This window comes from Staurois parvus, unplaced genomic scaffold, assembly GCF_062004578.1.
Source record: "Staurois parvus isolate SC_StPar_1 unplaced genomic scaffold, SC_StPar_1.0 ptg000365l, whole genome shotgun sequence".
In the NCBI taxonomy this organism is placed as follows: Eukaryota; Metazoa; Chordata; class Amphibia; order Anura; family Ranidae; genus Staurois; species Staurois parvus.
In genome coordinates this window covers 7,023,162-7,050,753 of record NW_028318161.1, presented here as the reverse complement: position 1 = coordinate 7,050,753, position 27,592 = coordinate 7,023,162, and the positions used below count along the sequence as shown (strand labels likewise).

Below are 27,592 nucleotides of genomic sequence, written 5' to 3'. Positions count from 1 at the left end.
AGGTCTTCCTAAAACAGATCTACAAAGTTTATTAAATTGTGTTGCTTTATATAGCTGCAGTTTGTTAGATGTTCTGCAGACAAAAGGCTGCCAGTGGGAATACAAAGGGCTGTCAATCAACAGCTACATTCAATTTTACAATGGCATCAGGCACAGCACTGGGGACACTGCATACTCTGATGGGAAGAATAAGAATATATTACGTTTGCAGTAATAGAGACCATGCAGGATATAGCCAACCCTGTACTATTCAAAGACTGTACAGATGTCTTGCCACAGACCAGGACTGCTGTATGGGAGGATGAAACCAAGCAACACGGGTGCAAAGCAAGAAAGGGTAGTAGTACAGATGGATCAGAAAGTGGAATTTTAAAAAAGTACTGTCCTGAATCTTCAACTGAGTTAATTGAGAAACTGCCAACATGCTTTGGGGTCTTGTATCCCTTCAGGAGACTTACAAATATATACATGAATATTTAAACAGTAAAATAAAAAAATAAATGTATATATTGCTAATATAATTTTTTTAATCTTTATACATGTATTTATTGTAGCCCTAATGGATGGTCACAAGACCTCTGAAATGCATTGGCTCTCTCTCAGATAAAGAGTCATTACAAAGCCTCGAAAGATACAGAAAGACCTTTTGGTGTTCATTAGTCTCACACACTGTGACCACCTTTTCTTCTCCTTCACCGAAGAGGAAAATTAGTCCAAGACCTGGAGCTCTGCAGCACAAAGCTGCTGAACCATCATTACCACCACCTCCGCCATCCTTCCCAGAGACATGGTACTGGTGCTTGGTAGTTACAAAACCATCCCACAGAGGGATTATAAAAAAAAAAAAAAAAAAAAAAAAAACCTGTTGAACAGTCTCCTTTGTATTATATACTTTAAGTCTATTACCACTTTGTAGATGATAAATTACAGCTGATGTGTTATTTTAATTGCAGCATAGAGTGGTTTGTATTGCATGCAAGGGCATTCCCGTACAGGATTTCCCCATTTAGAAATGATATAATCCTCCATTGTAACTCTTATTGCAAAATAGTTTCATGTTACACAAACCCTGGGACTCGGGCGGAGGGCAACGACACACGGGAATGTGATTTATGACAGTTAATAACGTTTCCATATCTGCCATATATAGATATTGTGTGAAAAACATTAACTCCAGCGAGGGCAAGTAGTGGGTATGGCAAAACTCAGAACAAGGGGCACTGTGTAATGTACAGGATAACAACCAATCTGGTATAGCGAGAGCCACCTGGGCCTCACTGCCTCCAATACCATTTACTGCATATTCCGAATGAGACAAAATCCCTCCATAGCCGTTCAAGGACTCTTCCTCAGCAGGGGAACTGGTAGAAATGTGTTTGCCATCAGTGATAAAAGAACGTTCCCCCTGCTGGATTGGCAGCTACCTCATTGGGCTTCTTCTTCTGGATATACATCGTTAGAATAGGTTGGATTTGATGGACTCAGTTAATCAACTGATGAGATTAAACTGATTTTACTTTCAAAATAGATAGTGCCGCGCTCCCATGTACCAATATGTATATCTTATACTTTCAAAGTGCTAATGGATAGCTTTCAAGATACTGCATGTATCAAACAATTATTACTAGTGACTCAAAACATCATTGTGAATATTAATCTTCATGCAAGTGACATTAATAACTGATAATCCTAAGGTGATAGTGCCTATTAAAGTACAGTGATATACAAATCAGAAATACTCCTCTATTCTACTGTGATCCTTATATTTATATTGTGCAAACACATATATATTATGTGCACGTGCTTATGATATATTCAATAAAAAAAAAAAAAAAAAAAAAAAAAAAAAAGTCTTTCAAAATAAATGTGCAGGTGGATTCTTGGTTCCCTCTCGCCGAGTGCTTAATGGTCTCCCTATGTGCTCACCTCTATATTTGCCTGAATAAATCCAGGCAAATACACTTTTTATCCTTCCAGGATAGATGGGATGGAATGATGCTCTTGAATTATCTCAGAAGGTGGATGTGGATTTATATTTGTTCTCCTGTAGCTGCTCATGAGTGGGTATACTGACCATCTCTCTGAGGATCTCCCAATTCCCCTCCTGGGGCTGTTTCCTTTTCCAGTCCTCCTTATATCAGCTCAAAGGGTGTTGTTCAATTGAGAAAGGAAGACAAACAGACCATAGTGTCTTATCCTTGTGCAAAAAGGGGGTTTATTGCTGCCAGTTGCACAGTAGTATACAATTGTAGTCCAGCATAAATGTGCTCTGCCTCTGTTCCTGCAGTGCTGTCTACCTGTGTCTGTATTCAGATCACCGAGCCTCTCCAGTGCAATGTCGTGACGTCAGAGCCCCTCCCCTACGCGTATCGTCACAGGGTCACGTGACTTCATCAGGGGGAATGAATGAAGGGGGATTAGATGATGATCTAATCATTCCCCCTGATGAAGTCACGTGACCCTGTGACGATACGCGTAGGGGAGGGGCTCTGACGTCACGACATTGCACTGGAGAGGCTCGGTGATCTGAATACAGACACAGGTAGACAGCACTGCAGGAACAGAGGCAGAGCACATTTATGCTGGACTACAATTGTATACTACTGTGCAACTGGCAGCAATAAACCCCCTTTTTGCACAAGGATAAGACACTATGGTCTGTTTGTCTTCCTTTCTCAATTGAACAACACCCTTTGAGCTGATATAAGGAGGACTGGAAAAGGAAACAGCCCCAGGAGGGGAATTGGGAGATCCTCAGAGAGATGGTCAGTATACCCACTCATGAGCAGCTACAGGAGAACAAATATAAATCCACATCCACCTTCTGAGATAATTCAAGAGCATCATTCCATCCCATCTATCCTGGAAGGATAAAAAGTGTATTTGCCTGGATTTATTCAGGCAAATATAGAGGTGAGCACATAGGGAGACCATTAAGCACTCGGCGAGAGGGAACCAAGAATCCACCTGCACATTTATTTTGAAAGACTTTTTTTTTTTTTTTTTTTTTTTTTTTTTTATTGAATATATCATAAGCACGTGCACATAATATATATGTGTTTGCACAATATAAATATAAGGATCACAGTAGAATAGAGGAGTATTTCTGATTTGTATATCACTGTACTTTAATAGGCACTATCACCTTAGGATTATCAGTTATTAATGTCACTTGCATGAAGATTAATATTCACAATGATGTTTTGAGTCACTAGTAATAATTGTTTGATACATGCAGTATCTTGAAAGCTATCCATTAGCACTTTGAAAGTATAAGATATACATATTGGTACATGGGAGCGCGGCACTATCTATTTTGAAAATATTATATATACACTAGCATATGAGTCAGTGCAAGTGCCAGCGAACCTCACGTGAGAAATAAGGACATCTAAAGTCACATATTGAACACCTCATTTCATAATAGCTCACAAGCATTCACCATTTATAAACTGATTTTACTGATTTGTTTGCGGTATGTAACCATCTGTAATCCTTGGGTATATTAAACTCCCACTATTCTCTCTGGAACTGCACTCAGGGTGACTGTCCTAGCTGCTGGAAAGTGAGAAACTAGAGAACAAGAGTGAGCGACACCAACGCCTCACATACCTTGCTTTCTTGTGGCTGGCTACTTGTTTCAGGCATGGGAGGAAACGTTTTGGCAGTACACAATGCTTAATGATTTAAAAGGTCACAAAACAAGAGGCCTCACGCTCCAGAAGCCTTACAAATATAGCAGATAAAATATTGCCTTTTGCCTTAGCACGGGGGGGGGGGAACCCATTGATAGCAGTGGCCATTATGACTGCTTTTAAATGATGGGGGGGGGGGGGGGGTGACACACGCTCTAATGTTCCTATCACTGATATCAGTCAATATGACTTATATGATCTGCAGCAGATCATTACATAACAGCTGGTCATGCTACAGAAAAATGGCAACCAATTGCAGTCAGGACACTGACTCACTGTGACTACTTGGCATAATCAACTTAATGCCTCAACGTTTGAGCCCACTAGGGGGTGAAATGCATCGGAGGGACCTTCCCTGCAGTTGGAGAGCAGAGCTTACATTACTGATCTAGTTTTGGCTACAGTGAGTCTGCGTCCCAAGTGCGATCAGTTGCCATTTTTCTGCTTTAAAAAGGGAGTTCCCTTTTATCATGACCCTTACCCTGCTACCTGAAGGAGCTTCAGTTTACCAAGGCATTAATTCTAATGCCCAGAATGAATTAATATTCTGACCAATGGGTCCAACCAAGAAAGTGAAGCGAGACCTATCTAGTAATAGAAAGTCCATCCATTGTGGTCAGTGTAAATCCATGTGGAGTCGCCTGGAGCACCTGAAAGTGGTCACATATTCATCTGTTACTAATGGCAAACATATGATGTCTTCCCAGAACGCGCCCCCAGCGGTGCGCACTCGGCGCGGTCAGTGATCACGGTGTCTGGACACAGCTGATCACATGATTAGGTAAAAGGCCAATCACAGTAATCAATCTACACACTAACAGTTCAAAAACTTTTCTTTGACACACACCTTTATACAGTCTGCAGAGGACAAGGAGGGCGATAACACCACGGGGACTGTCAAGGTGTCAATTGGCTGCACTCAGCTCTCCTCTGGAGATTGCAGGATAATTACAGGAGAAGACGTATTTATTATTAATAGAAGACTCTGCGTTCTCTGGTTTTAGAATAAACCATAACTTCATATTTTTGCCAGACTTACAGCATAGGAGAATGACATCAATTTTAGAAACCATGCTCCTCTTTCTCATTCAGGTACACATATTCCTGAATTATCCAACCCTGTTCAGTTTCTGCATCTGGCCTCTCTCTTTCACAAAAACAAACAAACAAACAGTGGAATGTGCAGAGCAGATGCAGAACCTGACACCCTCACTAAGCAGGTGTCTGCTCTCTTACTCCTTCACTGCATCATAATGACAGACAATACAGCAGCAGTCAGGAGCGTTCACTGAATTGTGGGATCTGAAGATTTTTTTTCCCCCTGGATCAGGGAAAAAAAAACAAAAAAACAAAAACTTCAGAAGTGATATACAAAAGGAGAAGGAGCCATCCCCAGCAGCTAAAATTCATATGGCATCTGGCAGTTCGTTTATGAAAACAATGTTATCACATCATAAAGACTTTAGGCTGTTTCTCGTCACTTCCTGTAATTTGAACTAGAAAAAGAAAATATCTTCCTTCTGTAGACTACTGATCTCCCCATTCCCCACATAATGGAAATGAACAAAGGCAGACATGTTTATAGTCATTCCTGTGGGACAACCATGGCTCCCTCCATAGATACATGGGATAAACTAGCATATCCACCCAATCACAAGGAGGCTACATTTACACATTGTTTTTCAAAAGGCAGTGGGGGGGTGACAATATTTCACCTCTTCACCGCCTGTTTTAACCCTGTAAATGCTGCACCACCATGTCACAATCAATTGCATTGCATGCAGTTGTGGGGCAGTTGCAGCACAACCCCATTCACTTGAATGGGTCACAGTTGGCAGATTGTAGTGCCACGGTGAATTCTTGCAGCTGTGAAGCAAAGAAACATCTGTACACCGCTGCCCGCAGCATTCGCAGCTTGAAGTGGAACTAAACCTAAATTGTAAAAGCCTGCGAGCAGTCAGCTCTTTATAGTGAACGAATCAGGCTATGTCCCTTCTGCAATAACACACACCTACCTGCTCACACTCTATTGAATGCACATTACGCTGTGCATTCCCAACTCAGCATGCATTCCCAGCACACTCCAGCTGTGTGAGAATTAAAGACTTATGTGCGTATGCGTGGGATGATGTCACTGTCCCCGCCAGTGAATCAAGGCTGAAAACCTGGAATTCAGAAATAGTCCAAGATGACAGCAGCCAACAAGGGATGTACCTGCTGCATCACTGAAAAGGTGGAGGCGAGTATTTCCAGGGGTCTAGTTCCATTTTAAAGGGGAGTGGCTGGGGAGGTGGCAAAAACATGGCTCAATCACATGTTTTTACCTCCTCCAACTAAGTGTAAACGAGCCTAAGGGAGGAGGAGGAGGAGGGAGCTAATACAACCACTCCATCTGAGGACTGATCAGCTGCAATATAGTACTTTTCTGCTCTTTGATACATTTTAATGGCTGAAGTTGGAGGAACCTTCCTGAAGAGGTTTATTTCTGATCTGTATGTTCCTCTATATAGGTTTACACTAGGGCCCCTTCATACCATATCACATAGTAGTGCACATTGCATACGTTAGTGCATTGGGTTCCACCGAAAGTGAAGGATAACACAAAACACTAAGGCAGGGGTTTCCAAACTTTTTAAAGAAAAAAGGGCCAGTTTACTGGCTTTCAGACTTTGGGGGGCCAGACTGTGGCCCTTGGGAGTAGAAATTGTCTTGGTGTCAGTGGGAGAAAAAAAAAATGCATCTTTGATATTAGGAAGGAATAGCTCCCCATTCTTCATGTCAGTGGGAGAAGTAGTGCCCTATTGTTGGTGTTAATAGGAAGAATAGTGCCGCATTGTTGGTGTCAGTAGGAGTAATAGTGCCCCATGGTTAGATTCAACAGGAAGAACAGGGCCTCAACGTTGGTGTCAGTGGGAGGAATAGTGTCCGTTGTTGATGTCAATATCAGGAATTATGCCACACTGTTGGTGTCAGTGAGAGGAATAGTGCCTTGTATCAGTGGGAGAAAAAGTGCTCCAAAGGGCCAGATAAGCAAGCAAGCAAAAGGCCGCCCCCCCCCCATTTTGGAGACCACTGAGCACCAGCATTGCAGCGTACCGCAGTGCACAGAAACATATTATGCAGTGCCCTGTGTTGGGAAGAAAAGGTGCATGATGTGTCTTAACATACATGTGTAAACACAACGCTCAGGAATAGAAAGGTGTAAAGGGGAACTTCACAACGCAGACACTGAAAGACAGATAAAGAAAATTGACATTTTCTATCAAAACAAATGAAAAAGTTGTAAAACTAATATTAGAAAACAAATTAAAGTAAGGTGTGCAACAAAACACTTTCACACCAAACCTCTGAGGCACAGCCATATTCCTAACACAATGTGGACCTCTTCTATGGCCAGTGTACACATGACTAGCGCTCAGGCACCATATATAGCAGACAATGATGTAGAATATTATATACATTTTAATAAAAGTCCAGCCAGTCATGTACTCTCCACCTATGAGGCAAGCAAGATGGAGGCAGCAGGCAAATACACTGCCTCAAGGTCCTGTCATTCTCACAGATAAACTTTTGAGAAAATTATAATGCAGATTGTACCGGCACCGCTGCTGTACCTAGAATTCTCCAGACTCACTCAGAGCTTTCATTACAATTCCTGGCTGAGTTAGTCTTTGTTGAGTGAAACAAACATAAACCCACAAGGGAGTAGCCAGATCGCGGCCAATGATGTCACACTGGCAATGCAACAACAAGGCCAATCGGAGAGCAAACTTTCCAATAAACACTTCCAGACTCAGCTGCCTGAACACTCATAATTATTAGATCATAGATCCATGCTCCGCTCCGTACAACACTATGGAATATGTCAAAGCTACTGCATATAAAATGTTGGGACATTAGAGTGTAAGCTCCACTGGTGCAGAGATTAATATGAATAGTTTTGTATTCTCGGTTAGGCGTCATGTACACAAGCCTACGCTGACTGCCGGCCGTGGGGGAAAAAATTTTTAAAAAACGCATTTTCCTTCAATTGGCGGTCAAAACGTTCCTATCCTGAATGCGATTCTTCCGCGTTAAGGAGGGGGAGACTTAACCTCACCTAAATGAGGCAGCTCAAACTCTGCTAAAAGCCTATGTGTACATAGGCTTTTATGGAGTGGAGTTTAGGAGCTTTGGCAAAAAAGCACCTAAACTCATGTTCAGGAGCTGCTCGTGTACATGAAGCCTAAAGCAATAAGGCAGAGCTATACAAATGTAGAATAATAATAATAATAATGTGACTAGTAGGACGTTTGGGCGTAAGCATCTGAATGGTACAATGTTGTCCATACATTTATATAGTGCTGACATATTCGATAATACTGTATCAAATAGATAGATCTCCAGGAACCCTTTGTCACACACTTAGGGCTCATGTACACTGCAGCTGATAAACTCACATTTAGGAGCTGTTCAGAATTTTTTCAGCAGCCCCTGAACTCACCCTAATGTTTTCCTATGTGTCCATGTACACATCTTCGTTTGCAAGCAGTTGAGTTTACAGTTGTTTTTTTGAACGCAACAAACTTACGTTCAGCAATTTTATCAGCGTTTCAAATGCGGCAAATCGCGTTTATAAATGTATGTTATTTTTTTTTTTTTTAACTCTTCCAGTTCCCAATGCTGTCCAGAGCCTTTTTTCATCATGAAAAATGCATGCAAAGTTTTCAAGATGCTCCAATGGACAAAACACTTAACACAGCTTGTCACACATTGTAATGACCAATTCACACCCCAGACCTCTCCCACCCTTGGGAAACAAAGATTTGTTAATGCCCATTCACATCTCAAATTCCTCATGAAGACCCCCTGCCAGATGACCTTAATGACACACTCCACCAGACACCTTTCCCACCCTTGGAAACAAAAAAAATGTTAATGAGCAACTCACACCTAATTATCTCACATATTGCTGTCTCTGCTTCTACTGTGTGTATTTCTCTGAAACAGTCTGAAATAGTTAATAATCTACCACTTCAGTGCATTTGGGAGGTTCTCTTGTTCTTATGTTTAAACGCAAACGCGCATAAACACGTTATGCAAACACGGCTAAACGGACGTTTAACCTACATTTCTATTAGTCAGTTTACATCGTTCAGAAACGTCCCTTGTATATGGGGACTTACATTCAATGTTTTGGCTTCTGAATTAGGATTTGTTGTATGCTGAACCAAACAAGATGATTACACATCAGATCACAGAGTATAAACTAAAGGGGGGGGGACGATTGTACCATATGTCACAGCAAAAGAGGCACTTTTATATTAACCTCCTTAGCGGTCTGATTATGTCCATATTTCTGCGCTCAAAGCGGGACATTTTTTTGAATGGAAATATGTATTTTTTTTTATTGTAGGCCTGTAATTTTTAGGAATAACTCACTGAAATCTGTCCAAACAAGAGTCTAGTAAACATCCCAGGTATGTTAAAAATTTGAAACACGAAATCATAAATTATTGAATTTTATTATTATTTTTATGATTAAATTATAATATAATGAAACCAAAAGCACTGAAATTTGAAATATAGCGCCAAGTTCGCACATCACTGAGCAAAGTCGCAAAATCGTTTTCAGTGTCTGCTGATGAATTTCCCCACGAATCATCACTCAATTCTGCAAGTAGTTCTAATTTACGATCGCTGTTCTCTAGCTGGTCTAAAACAGATTTTGACCTAAAAGGGACGCTCTTTGGACGCCATGGACGTTTCTCAGTTTCCAGGCAGAAAGAACAGTAAAAATGTAGGCAGGGCACAGGACAAAGCACTAGTATGTGTATGTATGTGAAATGGTTTGATACAGTAATGTTTTACTATGTGATTTTAGTGAATGTCACTTTTTGTAATTTTCAAATTTCCCGCTGTTCTGTCCCCGTACGTCCTGACATTGCAGGGGACGGAACCCAGAAGACAGATGCCGGCATCGGCCGGAGGACATTACAGGGGACACTGCAGGAGGGATATCGTGGGAGCGCAGGACAAGGTAAGAGAAGAACAGATCCTGGAGCAGCGCCGCATGATAAGCCCGAGTGTAGCTCGGGGTTACCGCTTGTGGTACTGAAACTTTACCCCGAGCTACACTCGGGAATACCGCCAGGGAGGTTAAACAAGCCACACTTCATTCAATTTATATTTACATAGAAATCTGATCCAGGACAGTTTTTTTGAAATTAAGATGTCTTTTAGTGACAAACATTCCAGAAAAGACATTGCACTACACCAGCATATCCTTCCCATTTCTGACAGGAAGAACAGGTGGAACCACAGTGCTTCTTATGCAAGAGACAGTTTCATGTATCTACTGACAACTGTCACCCTCTGGAAACTAAAGATTATTTCCTCCAATACCCAGAGCTACAGATTCCCACCATGTTTGGGCCAGAAATGAAGAGAAACATTACAGCAGCTGACATGGGCAACATTACTGTTTAACCTTTATACCAGCATGAGGGAGTCAGCAGCACAATCATTTACTGGAGAGAAGAGCAAGAGGGCCTTACATCTATACACTGGCCCTAAATAGGATCAAGTGTTGAGGGGGATTGGGGTACAATAGAGGGACAGAGAGGACTGAAATACAATACAGGGAAAGGATATTCCCGTACAATAGAAGGACAGATAGGGACTGAGGTGCAATACAGGGAAAAAGATGGATTGGGGTAGAATAGGGGAACAGAGGGGGACTGAGGTACAAAAAAAAAAAAAGTGGAGGAATGAGGTGCAAAAGAGGGGGTGCAATAAAGTAACAGAAAGGGATTGGGGTGCAATATAAGGATAGGAAAGGACTCCAGGATGATAGGACAGAGAGGGACTGGGGTACAATAGAGGGTCAGAGAGGATAGGGGTGCAATACAGGGAAAGAGAAGGGACTCAGGTACAAAAGAGTAGCACAGTGGTTTGATTACAAAAGAGTGAAAGAGAGGGACTGGGGTGCAATAGAAGGACAGAGTACAGAAGGACAGAAAGGAGTAGAGAGGGACTGGGGCACAATAGAGGGACAGAAAAGGGACTGGAGTGCAATAAAGGGAAAAAGATGGATTGGGGTACAATAGAGGGACTGGAGCACAATAGAGGAACCAAGAGGGAATGGGGAAATAAGTCACAGAGAGGACTGTAGTACAAACGAGGTTTTGTAGGGTACAGTTCAGGTACAGAGGGAGAACTGGGGTACAAAAAGAGGCTCATGAAAGACTATAGTACAAATAATAGACATGGGGGTATTTGGGGTATGATCGGGGGAAATAGGCAGGAATGGGTTCTAAAAGATGGATTGCTGTACAATAGAGGGAGGATTGGGGTCTGGAAGAAGGGACAGAGAAGGACTGGGTACAATCAGAAGGAGGATCAGGGTACAAAAATGAGAGACACTGGGTAATTGGGGTACGATGTAGGGACAGAAGAGGAAGTGAAAGCCAAAAAAGATAAAAACAGAAGATTTGCTGGAAACACAAATACATTGGATGAAAAGTTAAAAAAATATAAATAAATGTCATTCCCCGGGGTTGTCCCCAGAAAAGTAATAGAGGGGAAATCTTCCAATGGTGACACTAGTTCTGCTGACCTGGGTGTCCCCAATGAATTCTCTTAAACTGCAGTGATTTCCTACTTCCTGTTAGGCTATGGGATTGGAAGTGAAGAGGAAAAAAAAAAAAAATCTGCAAATGGTACACAGATGGCGAAAAAATAAGTTTTACAAGGGTAGAACCCTCCCATACGCTATTCAGAATGGAAAAAAAAAAATGTTTTGCCTATAGTTCTGCTTTAAAACCCAAAAATGTTATATATTGCAGATGATTGATCCTTTGATGTGGCGGCTGCATTAGTTTTCTTTTTTTCCCCTCTGTTTTCACTTTTGGCCAGTAACATACCTCCTGTGTTAGTGCCTCCACTATGGATACATTATAAAAATAATTACTTTTTTTTTTTTCTTAAAATCGGTTGTCGCACATCTCCAGTGTGTGTTTAATAAAGTATCCAGCAGTCATAAGATAGAACACACAATCATTCCATAAACCATGATAAATATATATATATATATATATATATATATATATATATATATATATATATATATATATATCGTGTGAAAGGCACGAGATGTTATTGAAACAGTCTGCACACAAGATATAATATGCCTATTGTGTACAAACTTTCAATTTACCTCATGATGGGAAAACACAGACATGTGAAATAGTCAGAAACAACCAATTAATAATAATCATTTTACCAATAGCTGCCCATCCAATAGCCGTTTGGCAGCCGGCAAAATGCTGTAGATTTCCGGGTGGACGCCATATGGCGTCCTCCTGGGCATGCGCAGTTTTCATGCTTGCAGAGCCGCACGATCTGTCACCGGCCGTGTGCCCAGGACACGACCGATGACAGATCTGAGTACCGGCCCCCGTTGCCAGTACCATGTGATCTGCTGTGACCAATCAGAACAGGTCACGACAGTTGTATACAATGGATGGCTTCATTCATGCCATCCATTGTATACTAGTGTCTAGCTGTGAATGGTCACAGCGATGACATGCACATGTCATGTGATTAGCTGTGGCCAAATGACAGCTAAGCACAAAAAAAATTTTTTTTTCATTTTCCGACAAACAATTGAGTACTGTCCGTGATACTTTTTTTTTTTTATTTGCATTAACATACAATTTTGAGGACAAGCTTTCGGGGTATGTCCCCTTCTTCCAGGTCCACGCAGTACTAAAATTATGACAAAAAAACCCCCACAAACTTCAAAAAACTCACCATGTCTCTTATGAAGTACGTCTGCTTTGCAAAGAGGGGTAATTTGGGGGATATCTGTACTGTTCTGACATTCTTGGACCTCAAGAAATTAGATTGGCCGTCAGTACTTCAGGATTGATCAATATTCAGATCTATACCATAGTTTGTGAACTCTATAATTTTCCTACAAACTAAAAAATACATCCTAATTTGGGTTATTTTCACCAAATGTAGCAGAATACATTTTGGCCTAAATTTATGAAGAACAATTATTTGCAAACTTTTATAACAGAAACAAAAGAAAAATGTGGTTTTTTTTTTTTCAAAATTTTCGGTCTTTTTTTGTTAATTTAGCAAAAAATAAAAACCCCAGCGGTGATTAAATACCACCAAAAGAAAGCTCTAGTTGTGTGAAGAAAATGATAACATTTTACTTTGGGTACAATGTTTTATGACCGTGCAGTTGTCATTCAAAGTGTGAGAGCGCTGAAACCTGAAAAATGGCCTGGGCAGGAAGGGGGTAAAAGTGCCCGGTATGGAAATAGTTAACTGATCTTAATTACAATTGGTTGACAAATATGCAGATATTCATTCAATTGATCCAAAACAAATAACATTCTGCCACAGCCAATCAACTTGCCATTGTCAAGATCAAATGCAATCACTGTAGAAGCATAGAAGAGTGACTGCGGAAATTAAAAGTGGTCCATCAAATCTGCTTTTTTTTTTTTTTTTTTTTCTTCAATTTATAGATCTATGTTTGTCCCAAGCATATCTGAGTCCCCATACTGTTGACCGACTCACTACCTCTGCTGAAGATCTATTCCAAGCATCCACTACTCTCTTGGTAAAATAGTACTTTCAAAGACTAGCTTTGAATTTTTCTCCTGCTAGTTTGAGGTCATGTCCTCGTGTTCTTGATCTTGCTTCATCCTGAACCCTATTCACCCCCTTGATGAATTTACAGGTTTCAGTCATAGCTCCCATTTCCCTTCTTTCCTCCAGCCTGTACATATTAAGTTCTGCAAGTCTCTCCTGAAATGTTTTATCCCCCAGACCGGTTTAACATTTTTAAGCTGGCCATACACTATACAATCTGGCTGCATAGTCTCTGTACAATCTCCTTAAGGATGCACTCACACTTGCACCCTAGCCATGATGACCCACTGAAAGCAATGCGCCCACCTTCATGTAATCTCTTAGGCAGCGATTACATGCGAGTGACCACCCTGAACGCAGGCAATCTGCATGCTGAATGAGCGATTACATGTGATTGGGGTGTAATTGCTTTCAATGTGGCTGCCTACTTGCAGCCAATGTATAGGTAATCAATGCCAGGGTGCATTCGCCAGTGTGAACACACCTACAGTGCCTTGAAAAAGTATTCATACCCCTTGAAATTTTCCACATTTTGTCATGTTACAACCAAAAACAAATGTATTTTATGTGACAAACCAACACAAAGTGGCACATAATTGTGGAAGGAAAATGAATGGTTTTCAAAAAATTTTTTTTACAAATAAATGTAAATACTATAACTTTCACATAAACCAGTTAATTTACATGCATTGGGATTTTTTTCTTCTTTAGCAAAGACATGTAGCAGAAAACATTTTGGTGTAAATTTATGACGAAATTAGATTTTTTTTCAATTTTTTTTACTGGACATGTTTGTATAATAGCAAAAAGGCAATAATTTCTCAAAATTGTCTTTTTTGTTTTTATAGCGCAAAAAACTTAAAAAAAAAAAAAAAAAAGACCTACGCACAAGTGATCAAATACCACTGAAAGAAAGCTCAATTCATGGGAAAAGAAGTAAATTTTATTTGGGTGCAGCGTTGCACGACCACGCAATTGTCAGTTAAAGCAACGCAGCGCTGTAACGCAAAAAAATGGCTTGGTCAGGAAGGGGGGGTGGGGGTAAATCCTCTGGAGGGCAAGTGGTTACATACATTTACGTTTCTGGTTTTAACATGACAAAATGTGGAACATTTCAAGGGGTATTAATACTTTTTCAAAGTATTGTAGATTTTACCAGAACTTTGCAGTATGGGAACAAACCAATACAATCCGTATAACCTCTATCTAAACATGCAGGTCCTTGCAATACATGGCAGATTGAAGATCTATAGAAGATTGCATAGTGTATGGTTAGCCTTATCAGTCATGTCAAATAATCGATTGAATGATCATATTGACACGCATGTGTCCACTTTTAGAAAAGTCTCTACAGATTGACATTCTGGTGACAGTCATTAATGAAAATGATTTATACAATTGTCCTGAGATAATCAATTGACTCAAAAGCACTCAATTCTACAGATATCACTATGTCTATGTGTAAAATGATCGTTTTGAGCCCTGTGTGTTGGAGACGGACGCTGTAGTGGCAGCTCTTTGGTTGTCTGCCCTTGTACAGTGCCTATAGAGACAGATGGGATAGGGGATCAGAATAGAAACCAGTACTGTACTTACTCATAATGTTGTCGGTGACTCTGCGCGGTTTAATCTCCTGATCAGCCATAGTGGAAGGTGCGCAGGCAACTAATTCAGCTGATTCTTCCAGACTGCTCATAATAAACAGACTGACTACACACACCCTGGGAAGGCCCTCCCCCTTCCACCAAGCCTGCCACACATCCCCTCCTTCTGTTCGAGGGGGAGATTTTAAAGGAGCAGAGCTTGTTTTCTTCACCATGTGAATTTTCTCTTTTCTTTCTGAATGAGGTGAAGCTGTGTTGGTTTTGAACACCCAATCATGTGCAAGGAAAATGAAACAAAGTGAGCATGTTCTATTCCTTTAATAAATCCATCATTTTACTCACACAGTGGGGCTAATTTCCATAATGCAATGGGGTAGATTTACTAAGACTAATGCACACAGAATCTGGTAGAGCTGTTTTATTGTCAAAGCCTAATTGAACAAGCTGACATTAGAAGCTGATTGGTTACTATTGGTGGTGCACCGAAATGAAAATTCTGGTGCTGAAACCGAAAATTCAGGATGTAGTTGGCCGAAAACCGAAATGGACAGTTTTAAAAACTATACGGTAAATGCATGTGTTGTAAATTGAGTTTTTAATTAATATCATGAATTTAAATTAATATAAATTAAAAAAATCCAATACAATATTTTTGTTAGCTGGGTTAAAAAAATATATATATTGACAAAATTCAGTGGCATGATGTCTAAAGTGCCAAAAGGATTATTGTCTGAATATCACATAACTGGAAAGCCGTATGTACATGTTCAGTAGGTGATAAAATAAGTGGAGGACAGTTCAATGTGGATTGTGTTCCATGTCCTCACTGAGGTCACTGTGTGAGTTGTTCCATGTATATGTAGCCATGTTTTGGGGGGGGGTTATGTGAAATAGCCCACACCAAACAAGCTATGGCGCTAACCTGTATATGAGTAGGCAATCCTGAGCCTTCGCTATATGGAAGAGGGGGTTGTGATAATACAAAAGGCAGTGCCTCCACCTAGAATAGGGATCCTGCAATTGAGGAGACTCACCCCTTTCTAGGAATGTAACAAGTAGACAACTTAAAGTAACTATACATAGCAGTATTAATGCACCCAGCTTATATTTCTAACATGAAAACATGTCACCACACCTGTATGAGATTAATGCAAAGTTTATATAAAGCAGCCACATAAAACAGAATGCATAAGAATAACATTCAGGAATTACAATTTAGCATAAATTGGGAGGTTGCAATTATACCCGGGTATATGTGCATGTAGTATACAGAATACCTCCAACCATGGGTTATAGCGCAGTCCGGTTGCAGGGGCCCCTGGAGAGGTGAGAGTCAATAAGATGCACGCTTCCACTTTAGATGCTGTGATGGCGTCCAAGTAACATGCGGATGATTGCACGGCTTGTCTGAAGATCAGCGATGCATCACCTAAAAGGATAAAATGCCCTATCTATCCTTACTCTTAGTCCCTATCCCTAAACTGAGCTGTCACTGCAACCAGGCCTCTATCTGTCTAAGTGGCCGTCGGATGCCTAACCTACCTCTAGCCTAATCTTATCCAACGCTCCCTATGCTAATTCTATCTAAAGAGAGATCCAGACCAATAAGGCTCTTTAAGCATAGAGGCTGCAAAGATACACTGCAATTAACAGAAAGTTCACCTGACAGTCTTATGCTGGTGAAAACACTGATATCTCTCTCTCTCTCTCTCTCTCTCTCTCTCTCTCTCTCTCTCTCTCTCTCTCTCTCTCTCTCTCTCTCTCTCTCTCTCTCTCTCTATTCTGCAGTGTGTAAATAGAATAATGATAATGAACCACAAATCTCTCTCTTACAGAGGTATTAGGGTTCCAATATAGAAGTTGAAATATAACAGAGGCAGACCTAATCTGCTTCAGTAACAACTACATAGATAGCAGCCTTGTTAATCTGGGTCATTACTCACAGAATCCCCATACAGTTCTCCCCAGATACATAGCACATGGCAGGCTGGTACCCTCTGCCTGATACTTCCTGGAAAACAAACTATATAACATCCTGGGGTTTCTTGACCTCCTTGTAGGTGCAGGAAGCACACCTAGGGACTTGTCTGTAATGGGACCTCTATGGTAGTGGCTGTATATGAACATAAACAAACCACAACTAGTGTATAAAATAACAGTTCCCTACATATAGTAGTCTAATAGTCATGTTGCCAAAATTCTTATATCCTAAACAGAGGCAGCAGTAAACACGCAGTAACCCTTAAACCGCTATTTCATCAGAAACAGATTATTTCTGCTTCTGTGTCAGTCTATACTTCTGTGTGAGCGGTATATCTTCTTAAGAATACCTTATAAGACATCCATTATTGTATAAATGTGGAAATTAATAAAGCATCCGAGAGCCAGTCAATCCAACTATGTGTCAGAAATAAATTTTAAGCTACCCGGTAGTCTGCTTTCTTTGACATTAGTAGAAATAACACAAAGAATTTCACCTTTAATGTATGTAGGACCCAAGCAGGGCACCCATGAGAAATTTTGGGGCCCCTTACACAGCTTTAAGTTTGGGCCACCTGGGCATGACCACCAATATTCCCCAGGGCCCTCCCACTGGCCATCCCACTGAGTCCTTTGGTGCACCCTGTGACGCCAGTGTCAGGGATCCCCTCGATCCCCGCCGCGATGGTCCCGGCGCAGGCGCAGTGCACCGCCCTGTGCAGGGACACAGACACTAGGTCCGGGCCGGCCGCGGCGTTTGAGTTCGCGCATGCGCAGTAGAAGCTGCGGCCGCCCGCTGGGCACCAATGGCAGCGCAGGGCGGGATATTTAAATGTCCCTGAGCTGTCATTCAGTGCCTTCTGGTCTTACCTGTATCCTGCGAATCTGAACCTGTGCCTAAGTAAGTTATTGACCCGGATTGCTCTTGGCCTACTGATTTCTCCTGCCCAGACCCTTGCTTTGCCTGACCTCTCTTTCTGAATGCCCCTCATCAGTTCTGACCTACTGTTGCTGACCTGGCGTGTGACCCGACGATTCTCTGCCCGCTCCCTTGTACCTTACCGTCCTCTACGTTACCAACTCGGCCCGTCTGACTTCGCACTTGCTCAGCCATCCATCCATCCCATCGGGGTCACCCGACCTCCTCACATCTGGCTCTCCCTGGTTGGAGCCCCTGGCGAACACCCCTACCACTGACAGGTGTGCTCAGTAGTGGCGACCTGGTCCCGGGGTACTCCAAGTCCATCCCCACCATCAGGGGCTCTGGTGAACAAGTACCCTGGGGCTTAGACTCCGAGCTCTGGGCACGCCTGACCAGTGGAGTGCTAGTGGTGCCGCTCGGCGGTCCCTCACAGCCAGACCCCAGCCGTTCTCAACAAACTCGTGACCGAAGGACTAGCCAATCTAAAACCGCGCTGTCACGTGCGTAACATTGCCACGCCCAGCTGCACCCTACACAAAGATTTTCCAGCTAATGGACCACAATCTGTGTGCCGGCAGCCTGGGAGCGATTGTTACTGGGTCAGGTTAATTACGCAATTAACCCTTCACACTGCCACCACCTCCTTTTTGTCCAGAGAAAGAGGACACTCTGCAATATCAGCAATAACACTATTATGTTTGCATTAGCGTCGGTATACCACTGTCACCGCAGGCAGCGATATACCGAAGTTTAAAACACACACACACAGTAGCACTCTTCAGAGGCAGGGGTGCTTAGTTTGCATTAAAGAGCTTTAGCAAACAGTTCAACACTTTCAGAAAGTAAGGTTTAATACTAAAAAGGTCAAAAGGGTGCAATAAAAATATTTACAGAAAAGATGTAGCCAACATATATATATAAATATACAGAAAACAACAGCACAGCAAAGAGATAACAGAAAGAAGTTTAGAGGGATAAAAGTACTTGCCGTTAGTCTTGGGTTAAGCAGATCAGGTTTCAGAGCCAAAAGGGTCTCATCTCCCAAAGTTAGTTCTGATGTTAAAAGGGAGATTCTTCAACTTAGCTCAACTCAGCTTAGCTTTTTCTAGGAACTCAGCAGGATGTCTCGCTGAAGCAGAGAACCAATCGCCTCATTTGGGGAGGGGTGACCACATGTCACTCAACAGAGAGGGAAGGGGGGATGAGGAAAGCTGATTTGGGAGTAGAAACTGATCGAAGATGGAAGATCCTTAACAAGATGGATGACTGCGTCCATCTCTGTATGCACAATTGCTACACACCCACTTTTATTTTAACACTCTGTATAAGACCCCTCCCAACACCTACCAAGCTCTATATAAGACCTCCAAAAACCTACCAACCCCTCTATATAAAATATTCCCTAACACCTACCTGCCTCTATATAAGGCCCCCTGACACTTATCAACCTCTATATAAGACCCCCTGACACCTACCTCTATATAAGACCCCTGACACATATCAACCTCTATATAAGACCCCCTGCCACCTACCTACCTCTATATAAGACCCCTGATACCTACCTACCTCTATACAAGACCCCCTGACATCTACCTACCTCTTTATAAGACCCCGAGAGACCCTGTGAGGGAGGACATTGTGAGGAGGACAACACCACCTTATAAAAGCTCTGTCACTTCAGAGGAGCCTCCATCCCCCATATCATCACAGAGGAAACTCCATTTCCTCACAGACAGTCTACACTATATTGCTAAAAGTATTGGGACACTCCTCCAAATCATTGGATTCAGGTGTTCCAATTACCTCCGTGGCCACCGGTGTAAAAAAAAAAATCAAGCATCTAGGCATGCAGACTGCTTCTACAAACATTTGTGAAAGAATGGGTCGCTCTCAGTAGCTCAGTGAATTCAAGCATAGTACCGTGATAGGTTGCCAGCTGTGCAATAAGTCCATCCATGACATTTTCTACTAAATATTAGTGGTATTATAACAAAGTGGAAGCACCTGGGAACAACAGCAACTCAGCCATGAAGTGGTAGGCCATGTAAAATGACAGAGCGGGCTCAGCGCATGCTGAAGCGCAAACTGCGCAGAAGTCGTCAACAGCTAAAGACCTCCAAACTTCGTGTGGCCTTCAGATTAGCACAAGTGCATAGAGAGTTTCGTGAAATGGGTTTCCAGCTGCATCCAAGCCTTACTTCACCAAGCGCAATGCAAAAGCGTTGCATGCATATAAACCACGCCGCCACTCGACTCTAGATAAGCGGAGACGTGCTCTCTGGCGTGACGATCACACCTGTCTGGCAATCTGATGTATGTGTCTGGGTTTGGTGATTGCCAAGAGAACGGTACTTGCCTGACTGCATTGTGCCAAGTGTAAAGTTTAGTGGAAAGGCCATTAATATTCCTGGCTATGTACTCTTTTGGAGAGACAGGGTAAAAAGGAAATGTGGTGGTGTCTGTCTTTATGCCAGAAGTGATCTCAGAGCGAGTGTGAAAGAGGACCTTGTTGGTGGAGAGTTTGATGAGGTTGAAGAATTATGGGTGGAACTGCACATGGGGGTGCGTACTACAAAGCTAATCATTGGAGTTTGTTATAGGCCTTCCAGTGTTAATGAGGAGGTAGAGACTCAGCTCCTTGTACAGATCGAAAGGGCTGGGATAGTGATAATCATGGGCGATTTTAACTACATGAAAATTGACTGAAGTAATGGTACTCCAGGAACAGTTAAAAGGCAAAAATGTCTAAACCTGCTACAGGACAGTTTTATGGTACAGTTCATAGAGGCCCCAACTAGGAATTATCCTCTGCTGGACCTGGTAATCTCAAACCATGCAAAGCTTATTACAAATGTCCATATAAAAGAACATCTAGCAACAAGCACATACGGGAAAAATAAAAATGCTCAACTTTAAGAGAGTTAATTTTCCAAGACTGAGAGCTGCTCTCCAAGACTTAGACTGGGAGGGAATATTGGCATCGATGAACACAACAAAGAAATGGGAGTTCTTCAAAAAGACTATGTGAACACACTGAAAAATATATTCCCATGGACTATAAGTTTAAAAGGCTAAAAATCAAACCTATGTGGCTTACGGCCAAAGTAAAGTTAAAAAAGCTATAGATAATAAGAGAATAGCTTTTATTAAATATAAAAATTAAGGAATGCTATCATTTAAACATTTAAAAGAATATAACAGAATATGCAAAGAGGAAATAAAGGCCGCAAATATTGAAAACGAACGACAGTTTGCAATAGCTAGCAAGACAAACACCCAAAAGTGCTTCATATATATTAATAGTAAAAAGGTCAGGTCCGAGCATGCAGGCCCTTTACAAAATCTAGAGTGGGTGATTGAGGACAAAAGAGAAGACAAATGTATTAAATACCTTTTTCAGCTCTGTGTATACAAAGGACCATGGGATAGCTCTTGTCCATAATGGGCATGGTATTGACACAGCCCCAGATGATCCACATTGGCTCACAATTGATATGATCCAGAAATATTTAGACAGAATAAAGGTGAATAAAGCACCTGGACCGGATGGCATACACCCACGGGTCCTTAAAGAATTGAGCTCTGTCATTTCAAAGCCATTGTTTTTCATTTTTAGGGACTCTAATGACTGGCATAGTACTGCTGGATTGGCGTAAGGCTAATGTGGTGACTATATAGAAAAAGTGGTCAAAATCTTTACCAAGTAATTACAGACCTGTTAGTTTCATTTCTATAGTAGGGAAGATACTGGAGAGTTTAATAAAAGACCACATAGATGAGTTCTTGCTGGAAAAAAATATTTTAAGCAACAGACAGCATGGATTTATGAAAGACAGAAGTTGTCAAACAAATCTGGTTTCTTTTTATGAGGAGGTGAGCAAAACCTTGGACAGAGGGGTGGCGGTGGACATGGTATACTTGGATTTAGCAAAAGCGTTTGGCACAGTTCCCCACACACGGCTAATTTGTAAGGTAAAGTCTACAGGCTTGGGAAAATCTGTATGTAAAATGGATAGAAAACTGGCTAAAAGATCGTATTCAGAGAGTAGTGGTGTTAATTATAAATGGGGTATGTAGCGCTAGAGAACAGATATTAGGCACAGAAGTTGTTACGATATGAAGCAACAGTGCAGCAGTTCTTATAATAGTTCATATAATCCGGCCAGAAAAAGCATGGAAAAGGTCCAATGATGTTCCAAATCGCATTCAGTAGAATAGGCAAAAATAATGAGGTTGTGCGCTTACCACAAGTACACACAATATGAGCATTGTATGCAATTTCAACAGCAACCGGGCATCATGGTCTGGTCAGCAGCCTGGGCGACATCTGGTCATATCCGGACATATGGATAACAGGTACACCGCTGTCCAGGTCCCCTCTGGCTTCCAAATCCCAAACGCCACCTTGCATAAGCTCATTAAAAAACGAGCCGGGAGGCAAGAAAGTGCTAATAGTGAAGTACGTTTATTAAAAACATAAAACGTGAGCAAAGCAACCAGAACTCACATCAACAAAATATACATCCAGGCCCAAATTGATGGGCTCCCTGGTGGTTAGTGGATCACTCAGCATGCACTGCATACAAATAAAAGTCCAATAGATAACCCTGGTGGCTAGTGGTATCATTGGTATATAGCCATAGAGTAAGGTAAGTAATATGCAGATATACTCATCCAGGTCTGGTGGGTTTGTTCCCTGGTGGCTAGTGGTTCATTAATAGTAGAGGCGTCAATAGGGTGGATCCCCTAACATGTTTCGAGCGAAAGCTCGTTCTCAAAGGGGTGAATCCTACCCTTAGACGCCTGTTTAAAAACCCCCGCGGTCGCGCATGCGCATTACGCACCACGCGCCGCTCCGAGAAACTGCGCATGCGCGAGTGACGTCACACGCCACCATGTAACTACCGCGCATGCGCGAGCACATCATCAATATGGACACTGAAGCCGAATCACAAAGTCTGCCCACACATAGGCAGGCTCAGGGCGGGTCTGGACGGCTGCCCTTCTCCCCCATTGAAACGGAGACCAGAGCAGCATCCCCAGACAGTAGATACATAATGTAGATGCCCTAGATCCCCAGGGAAAAAATATATCAGAACCCCAGAGACTGCATAAATCAATAAATATGACATGACTTGTAAAAACAACAGCATAAAAGAACAGCATATGTTCAATGTAATCTATATAGAGACTGCAGGATCCCATACAATTAAAGTCCTTAGAATGATCCATCAATTATATGAAGTGCTAAACTCATAAAAACAACAGGATAATAACACATTACAGTGACTAATCCATAATATTCTCAAAAACCAAAATATCTATGACATTCTCAAAACCAAATATCATATATTTAAAACAATGGTACTAATGTACATATACTGACATGTAAAAAAGTTTCTATATTTAAAAGAATAATAATAGTACTAACACAAATACACAATAAAAATAGTAGAAAATAAAAGCAAGCCCTCTGAAGTGCAGAATGGAGCATCCTACACAATCGTCCCAAAATCCCTATTTAGCATGACCCTATTACTATCAAAGGGGGTATAAACCATAAATAGGTCATAAATCAAATATTATATCAATGACCGGAACAATAGTCATTATCAAGCCTGAAAATAAGTATAAATAGAAAAACACAATCCAACCCTCAATGGTGAGACTGTATAATGAATGCACCCCAGATTACGGTATAATAAACCGAACCTAGCAAATCCTTATGGAGAATAGCATCATAATAAAGATAGCACCGTGGACAAATGAAAGCCTAAAATCATAAAACCTATACATACTAAAATAACACCTACTAGAGCGGAAATCAGCTGTTATCAATAAAGCAGTTGATGTCCAGGTCAACATTCAAGCCCCTGGGTTGCAGAGACTTGAGCTCCACAATCCACTTCGTCTCAAGACGGGATACTGCTCTTCTCTTGTGGCCCCCCCTCCAATGCTGATCAATCACATCTATAGCTGTAAATCGAAGGGATGTGGGGTCTTTAGCATGACAATCTTTGTAATGCTTAGATAATGAGTGATACTCAAAACCCTTTTTAATTTTATTGTAATGCTCCCTGAGGCGATCCCTCAGGCGTCTTGTAGTTCTACCTACATATTGGAGATTACAGGGACATTGTAGGAGGTATACTGTATGCGTTGTATTACATGTGATAGTCTGACGTATGGTATACTTTTTTCCAGTAATATTAGAACCAAACTCCTTAACTTTGGTCTTATGTACTCCATTATATCTACAGGCAATACATTTATTGCACGGGAAGAACCCTTTAAGGCCAAATGGTAAAGTCATACTCCTTGGTTGATCAACTACATTGGGGGCCACCAAGAGTCTTAGTGGGGGTGCCTTCCTGAAAGTAATTTCTGGGAATTCAGGTAGAGAATCACCCAATATGGGGTCATCCCTAAGAACAGCCCAATTCTTCTTGATAATTCTGGTGACTTCTCTGAATTGAATAGAGAAGTTGGTGATAAAGGGACAGAATTTATCCGGCCTTACTTTTTTCTCCATAGTAAGCAAGCCTTCTCTATTCAACAAGCCAATCTCATTGGCAGTTTGATCCAGAATGTGGGAGTTGTAACCTTTCTCCACAAATCTGGCTTTAAGCAACTCCGATTGGCAATGATAATCGGGCAAGGTGGTACAATTCCTCCTCAACCTGAGGAATTGTCCCCTAGGAACATTATTTAACCAGGATGGATGATGACAACTATCTGTGGGTATATACCCATTCCTATCCGTACTTTTAAAATACGTTCTGGTCACAACCCTAGTACCACTATTCATTAAAACAAGATCTAGAAAGTTAATTTCTTTAAGATCATATACATATGATAGCTTAATATTGAGGTCATTATTGTTTAAAGTAGTGAAAAAATTATTTAAAGAAAGCTCATCCCCCTGCCATAAAAGAAATAGGTCATCGATGTAGCGCCGATAAAATATAAGAGGAGGCCAGTCACGTGAATATATTAAATCTTCCTCCCACCTGGCCATAAATAAATTGGCCAGGCTGGGGGCAAACCTAGCCCCCATCGCAACACCCGTGACCTGTAAATAAAAAGTATGATTAAACCAAAAAAAGTTTTTATGCATAGCAAAATCCAGAAGTTCCAAAATGAACTCTTTTTGCTGTCTAGGAATATCAGAAACAGTCTCTAGATAGAACTGGACAGCCTCCATTCCATCTTCATGCTTTATGCTACTATATAAAGCAGAAACGTCTGCAGTGACTAAATACGTTTTCTCATTGATATCAAAATCTTTCAGATCTATTAGTATTTGCTTCGTATCACGTAAGAACGCAGGTGTTGATCTGACCAAAGGTTGAAGAAAAACATCAACGAATTCCCCTATACGGGAATTAAGTGACCCTATACCACTAATGATGGGTCGTCCAGGGGGGCAAGTAGAATTTTTGTGTATTTTAGGAAGGCAGTACATTATTGGAAGCCGCGGGGCTACTGGGCATAAATATGCTTTTTCTTTTTTAGTTATTATATTGTTATCAAAACCTCGTTTAATAATAGCTTTCAATTCTTTTTTATAAGCAAACATTGGATTTTTAGGTAACACTTGATATGTATCCCTATCATCCAGCAACAGATATACCTGTGTCATATAGTCTGCCTTATCCATAATGACCACGCCTCCCCCCTTATCAGCGGGTCTGACCACTAAATCCTTATTAGCCAACAGAGATTTAATACTGTCATTCATTTTATGTTGATTCCGTAGATTTTTAACTTTAATGTTATCCAAATCTTTTAAAACCATACTTTTAAAAGTATTAATATGTGACTGTGCTGGGGGATTAAACAGTGAAGCATTCCTTAAGTTGGAATGTCTGACCTCATCATTCCCATTACCGGAAGAGTTGTATACAGAAGGTGTATTTAAAAAATATCTTTTTATCGACAATCGGCGTGTAAATTTATGTATGTCCACATATGTGCTAAATTTATCTAATTTCCTCTTTGGAGCAAATTTTAAACCTTTGTTAAGTAAACTAAGCTCATCATTATTGAGGGATACCTTGCTCAAATTAAAGATACCTTTGGCGGTCACATTTTCCTCTTTTTGTGGTCTATTGACTCTTTTCCCTCCTCGCTTTCCTCTGTACGCGTACTTCTTTTCCGCGTTGCATTTCCCCCTAAAAAATGATTGGGTTGGGGGTTGCGGGGAGCAGGTCCCATATTAGCCTGGGAGGTAGAGTTTCTTATATTTTGATTACCATTCCTGTTGTGAGGTGGATTATATGAGTTCTGATTTCCATAATAGGTCCTATCCCTATTATTAGGATTCATAGGTGGACCACCCCGATTCCTTGGTTCAGGGGGTCTCCAATACGGTTGATTGCCCCCCCTATTATGATTCCTATCGTAGTTCGGATTATAATACCCTTCCTGTGAGTCCCTCCATGAGATCCTCTGTTGTCTGGGTGGTTGTTCCCACCCTCCAGAATATGGAAAATGTTGAGTACCTGTCCTAGGGTATTGATCCAAGGGGTGTAACCTCATATCTCTATTTCCTATTTCCTCATCACCGTAGTCGTAAAGATCATCATATCTATTATAAGTGGTGTTAATGATTCATACTCTGAATGGTCTAGGGTTGTCAGTGGTGTACCTCAAGATTCAGTGTTGGGACGCTTACTTTTGAATATATTTATAAATGATATAGGGTCTGGGATTAAAAATACCATTTCAGTCTTTGCAGATGACACCAAGCTGTGCAGTGGAATAACGTCCTTACAGGATGTCTTCAATTTACAAGCCGACCTCAATGCACGGTTTAATTGGGCAACTATGTGGCAAATGAGATTTAATGTTGATAAATGTAAGGTTATGCACTTGGGGGCTAAGAATATGCATGCATCATACATACTAGGAGAAGTACAACTGTGGGAATCAATGGTGGAGAAGGATCTGGGAGTTCTGGTAGATCACAAGCTTAATAATGGCATGCAATGCCAAGCTGCGGTTTCTAAAGTGCGCAAAATCCTTTGTATTAATAGGTATAGACTCCAGAGAGAGAGGGATCATATTACCCCTGTACAAATCATTAGTAACACCTCATCTGGAATATGCAGTTCAATTTTGGGCACCAACTCACAAAAGGAACATTGAGGAACTGGAGAAAGTACAGAGAAGGTCAACCAAACTGACAAGAGGCATGGAGGAGCAGAGCTATGAGGAACGATCAGAGGAACTGAATTTATTCTCTCTTGAGAAGAGGAGATTAAGGGGGGATATGATCAACATGTATAAATACATCCGTGGTTCATATAGTGAACTCGGTGTAGCGTTATTCACCTTGAGGTCATCACAGAGGACAAGGGGGCACTCTTTACATCTGGAGGAAAAGAGATTTAATCTCCAAATATGGAAAGGTTTCTTCACAATGCGAGCTGTGAAAATGTGGAGTAGACTCCCTCAAGAGTTGGTTCTGGCCAGCTCAGTGGATTGCTTTAAAAAATGCCTGGATTCTTTCATGGATACACAGCATATTATTATTATACAGGATTTATATAGCGCCAACAGTTTGCGCAGCGCTTTACACTATAAGTGAGACAGTACAATTACAATACATTTCAGTACAGACGGAATGTGAGGGCCCTGAATATAACTGGTTACTAAACTTTATAGATAAAGTTGATCCAAGGAATATCTAATTGCCTCTCCGGGGGAAGGAATTTTTTCCCCTGCAGGAGCAAATT

The 27,592-nt window shown here is 41.3% G+C and overlaps 1 protein-coding gene across 3 annotated transcripts in view; it reads right to left on the bottom strand.

Annotated features, from left to right (window-relative positions):
* The window catches only part of STOM (stomatin), a 94,847-nt gene that overhangs the window by 49,813 nt on the left and 17,442 nt on the right, over positions 1–27,592 (bottom strand). Inside the window, exon 1 of one of the 3 annotated variants that reach the window (XM_089685253.1) lies at positions 16,228–16,573. The exons of 1 other annotated variant lie outside the window; for it this stretch is intronic. In XM_089685253.1, the coding sequence (XP_089541379.1) occupies positions 16,228–16,237 (10 nt within the window). In that variant the 5' untranslated portion in view covers positions 16,238–16,573. Of the gene's footprint in view, positions 1–14,942; positions 15,096–16,227; positions 16,574–27,592 lie in introns of those variants that run through there. One more of the 3 variants, XM_089685252.1, reaches the window with a different exon arrangement.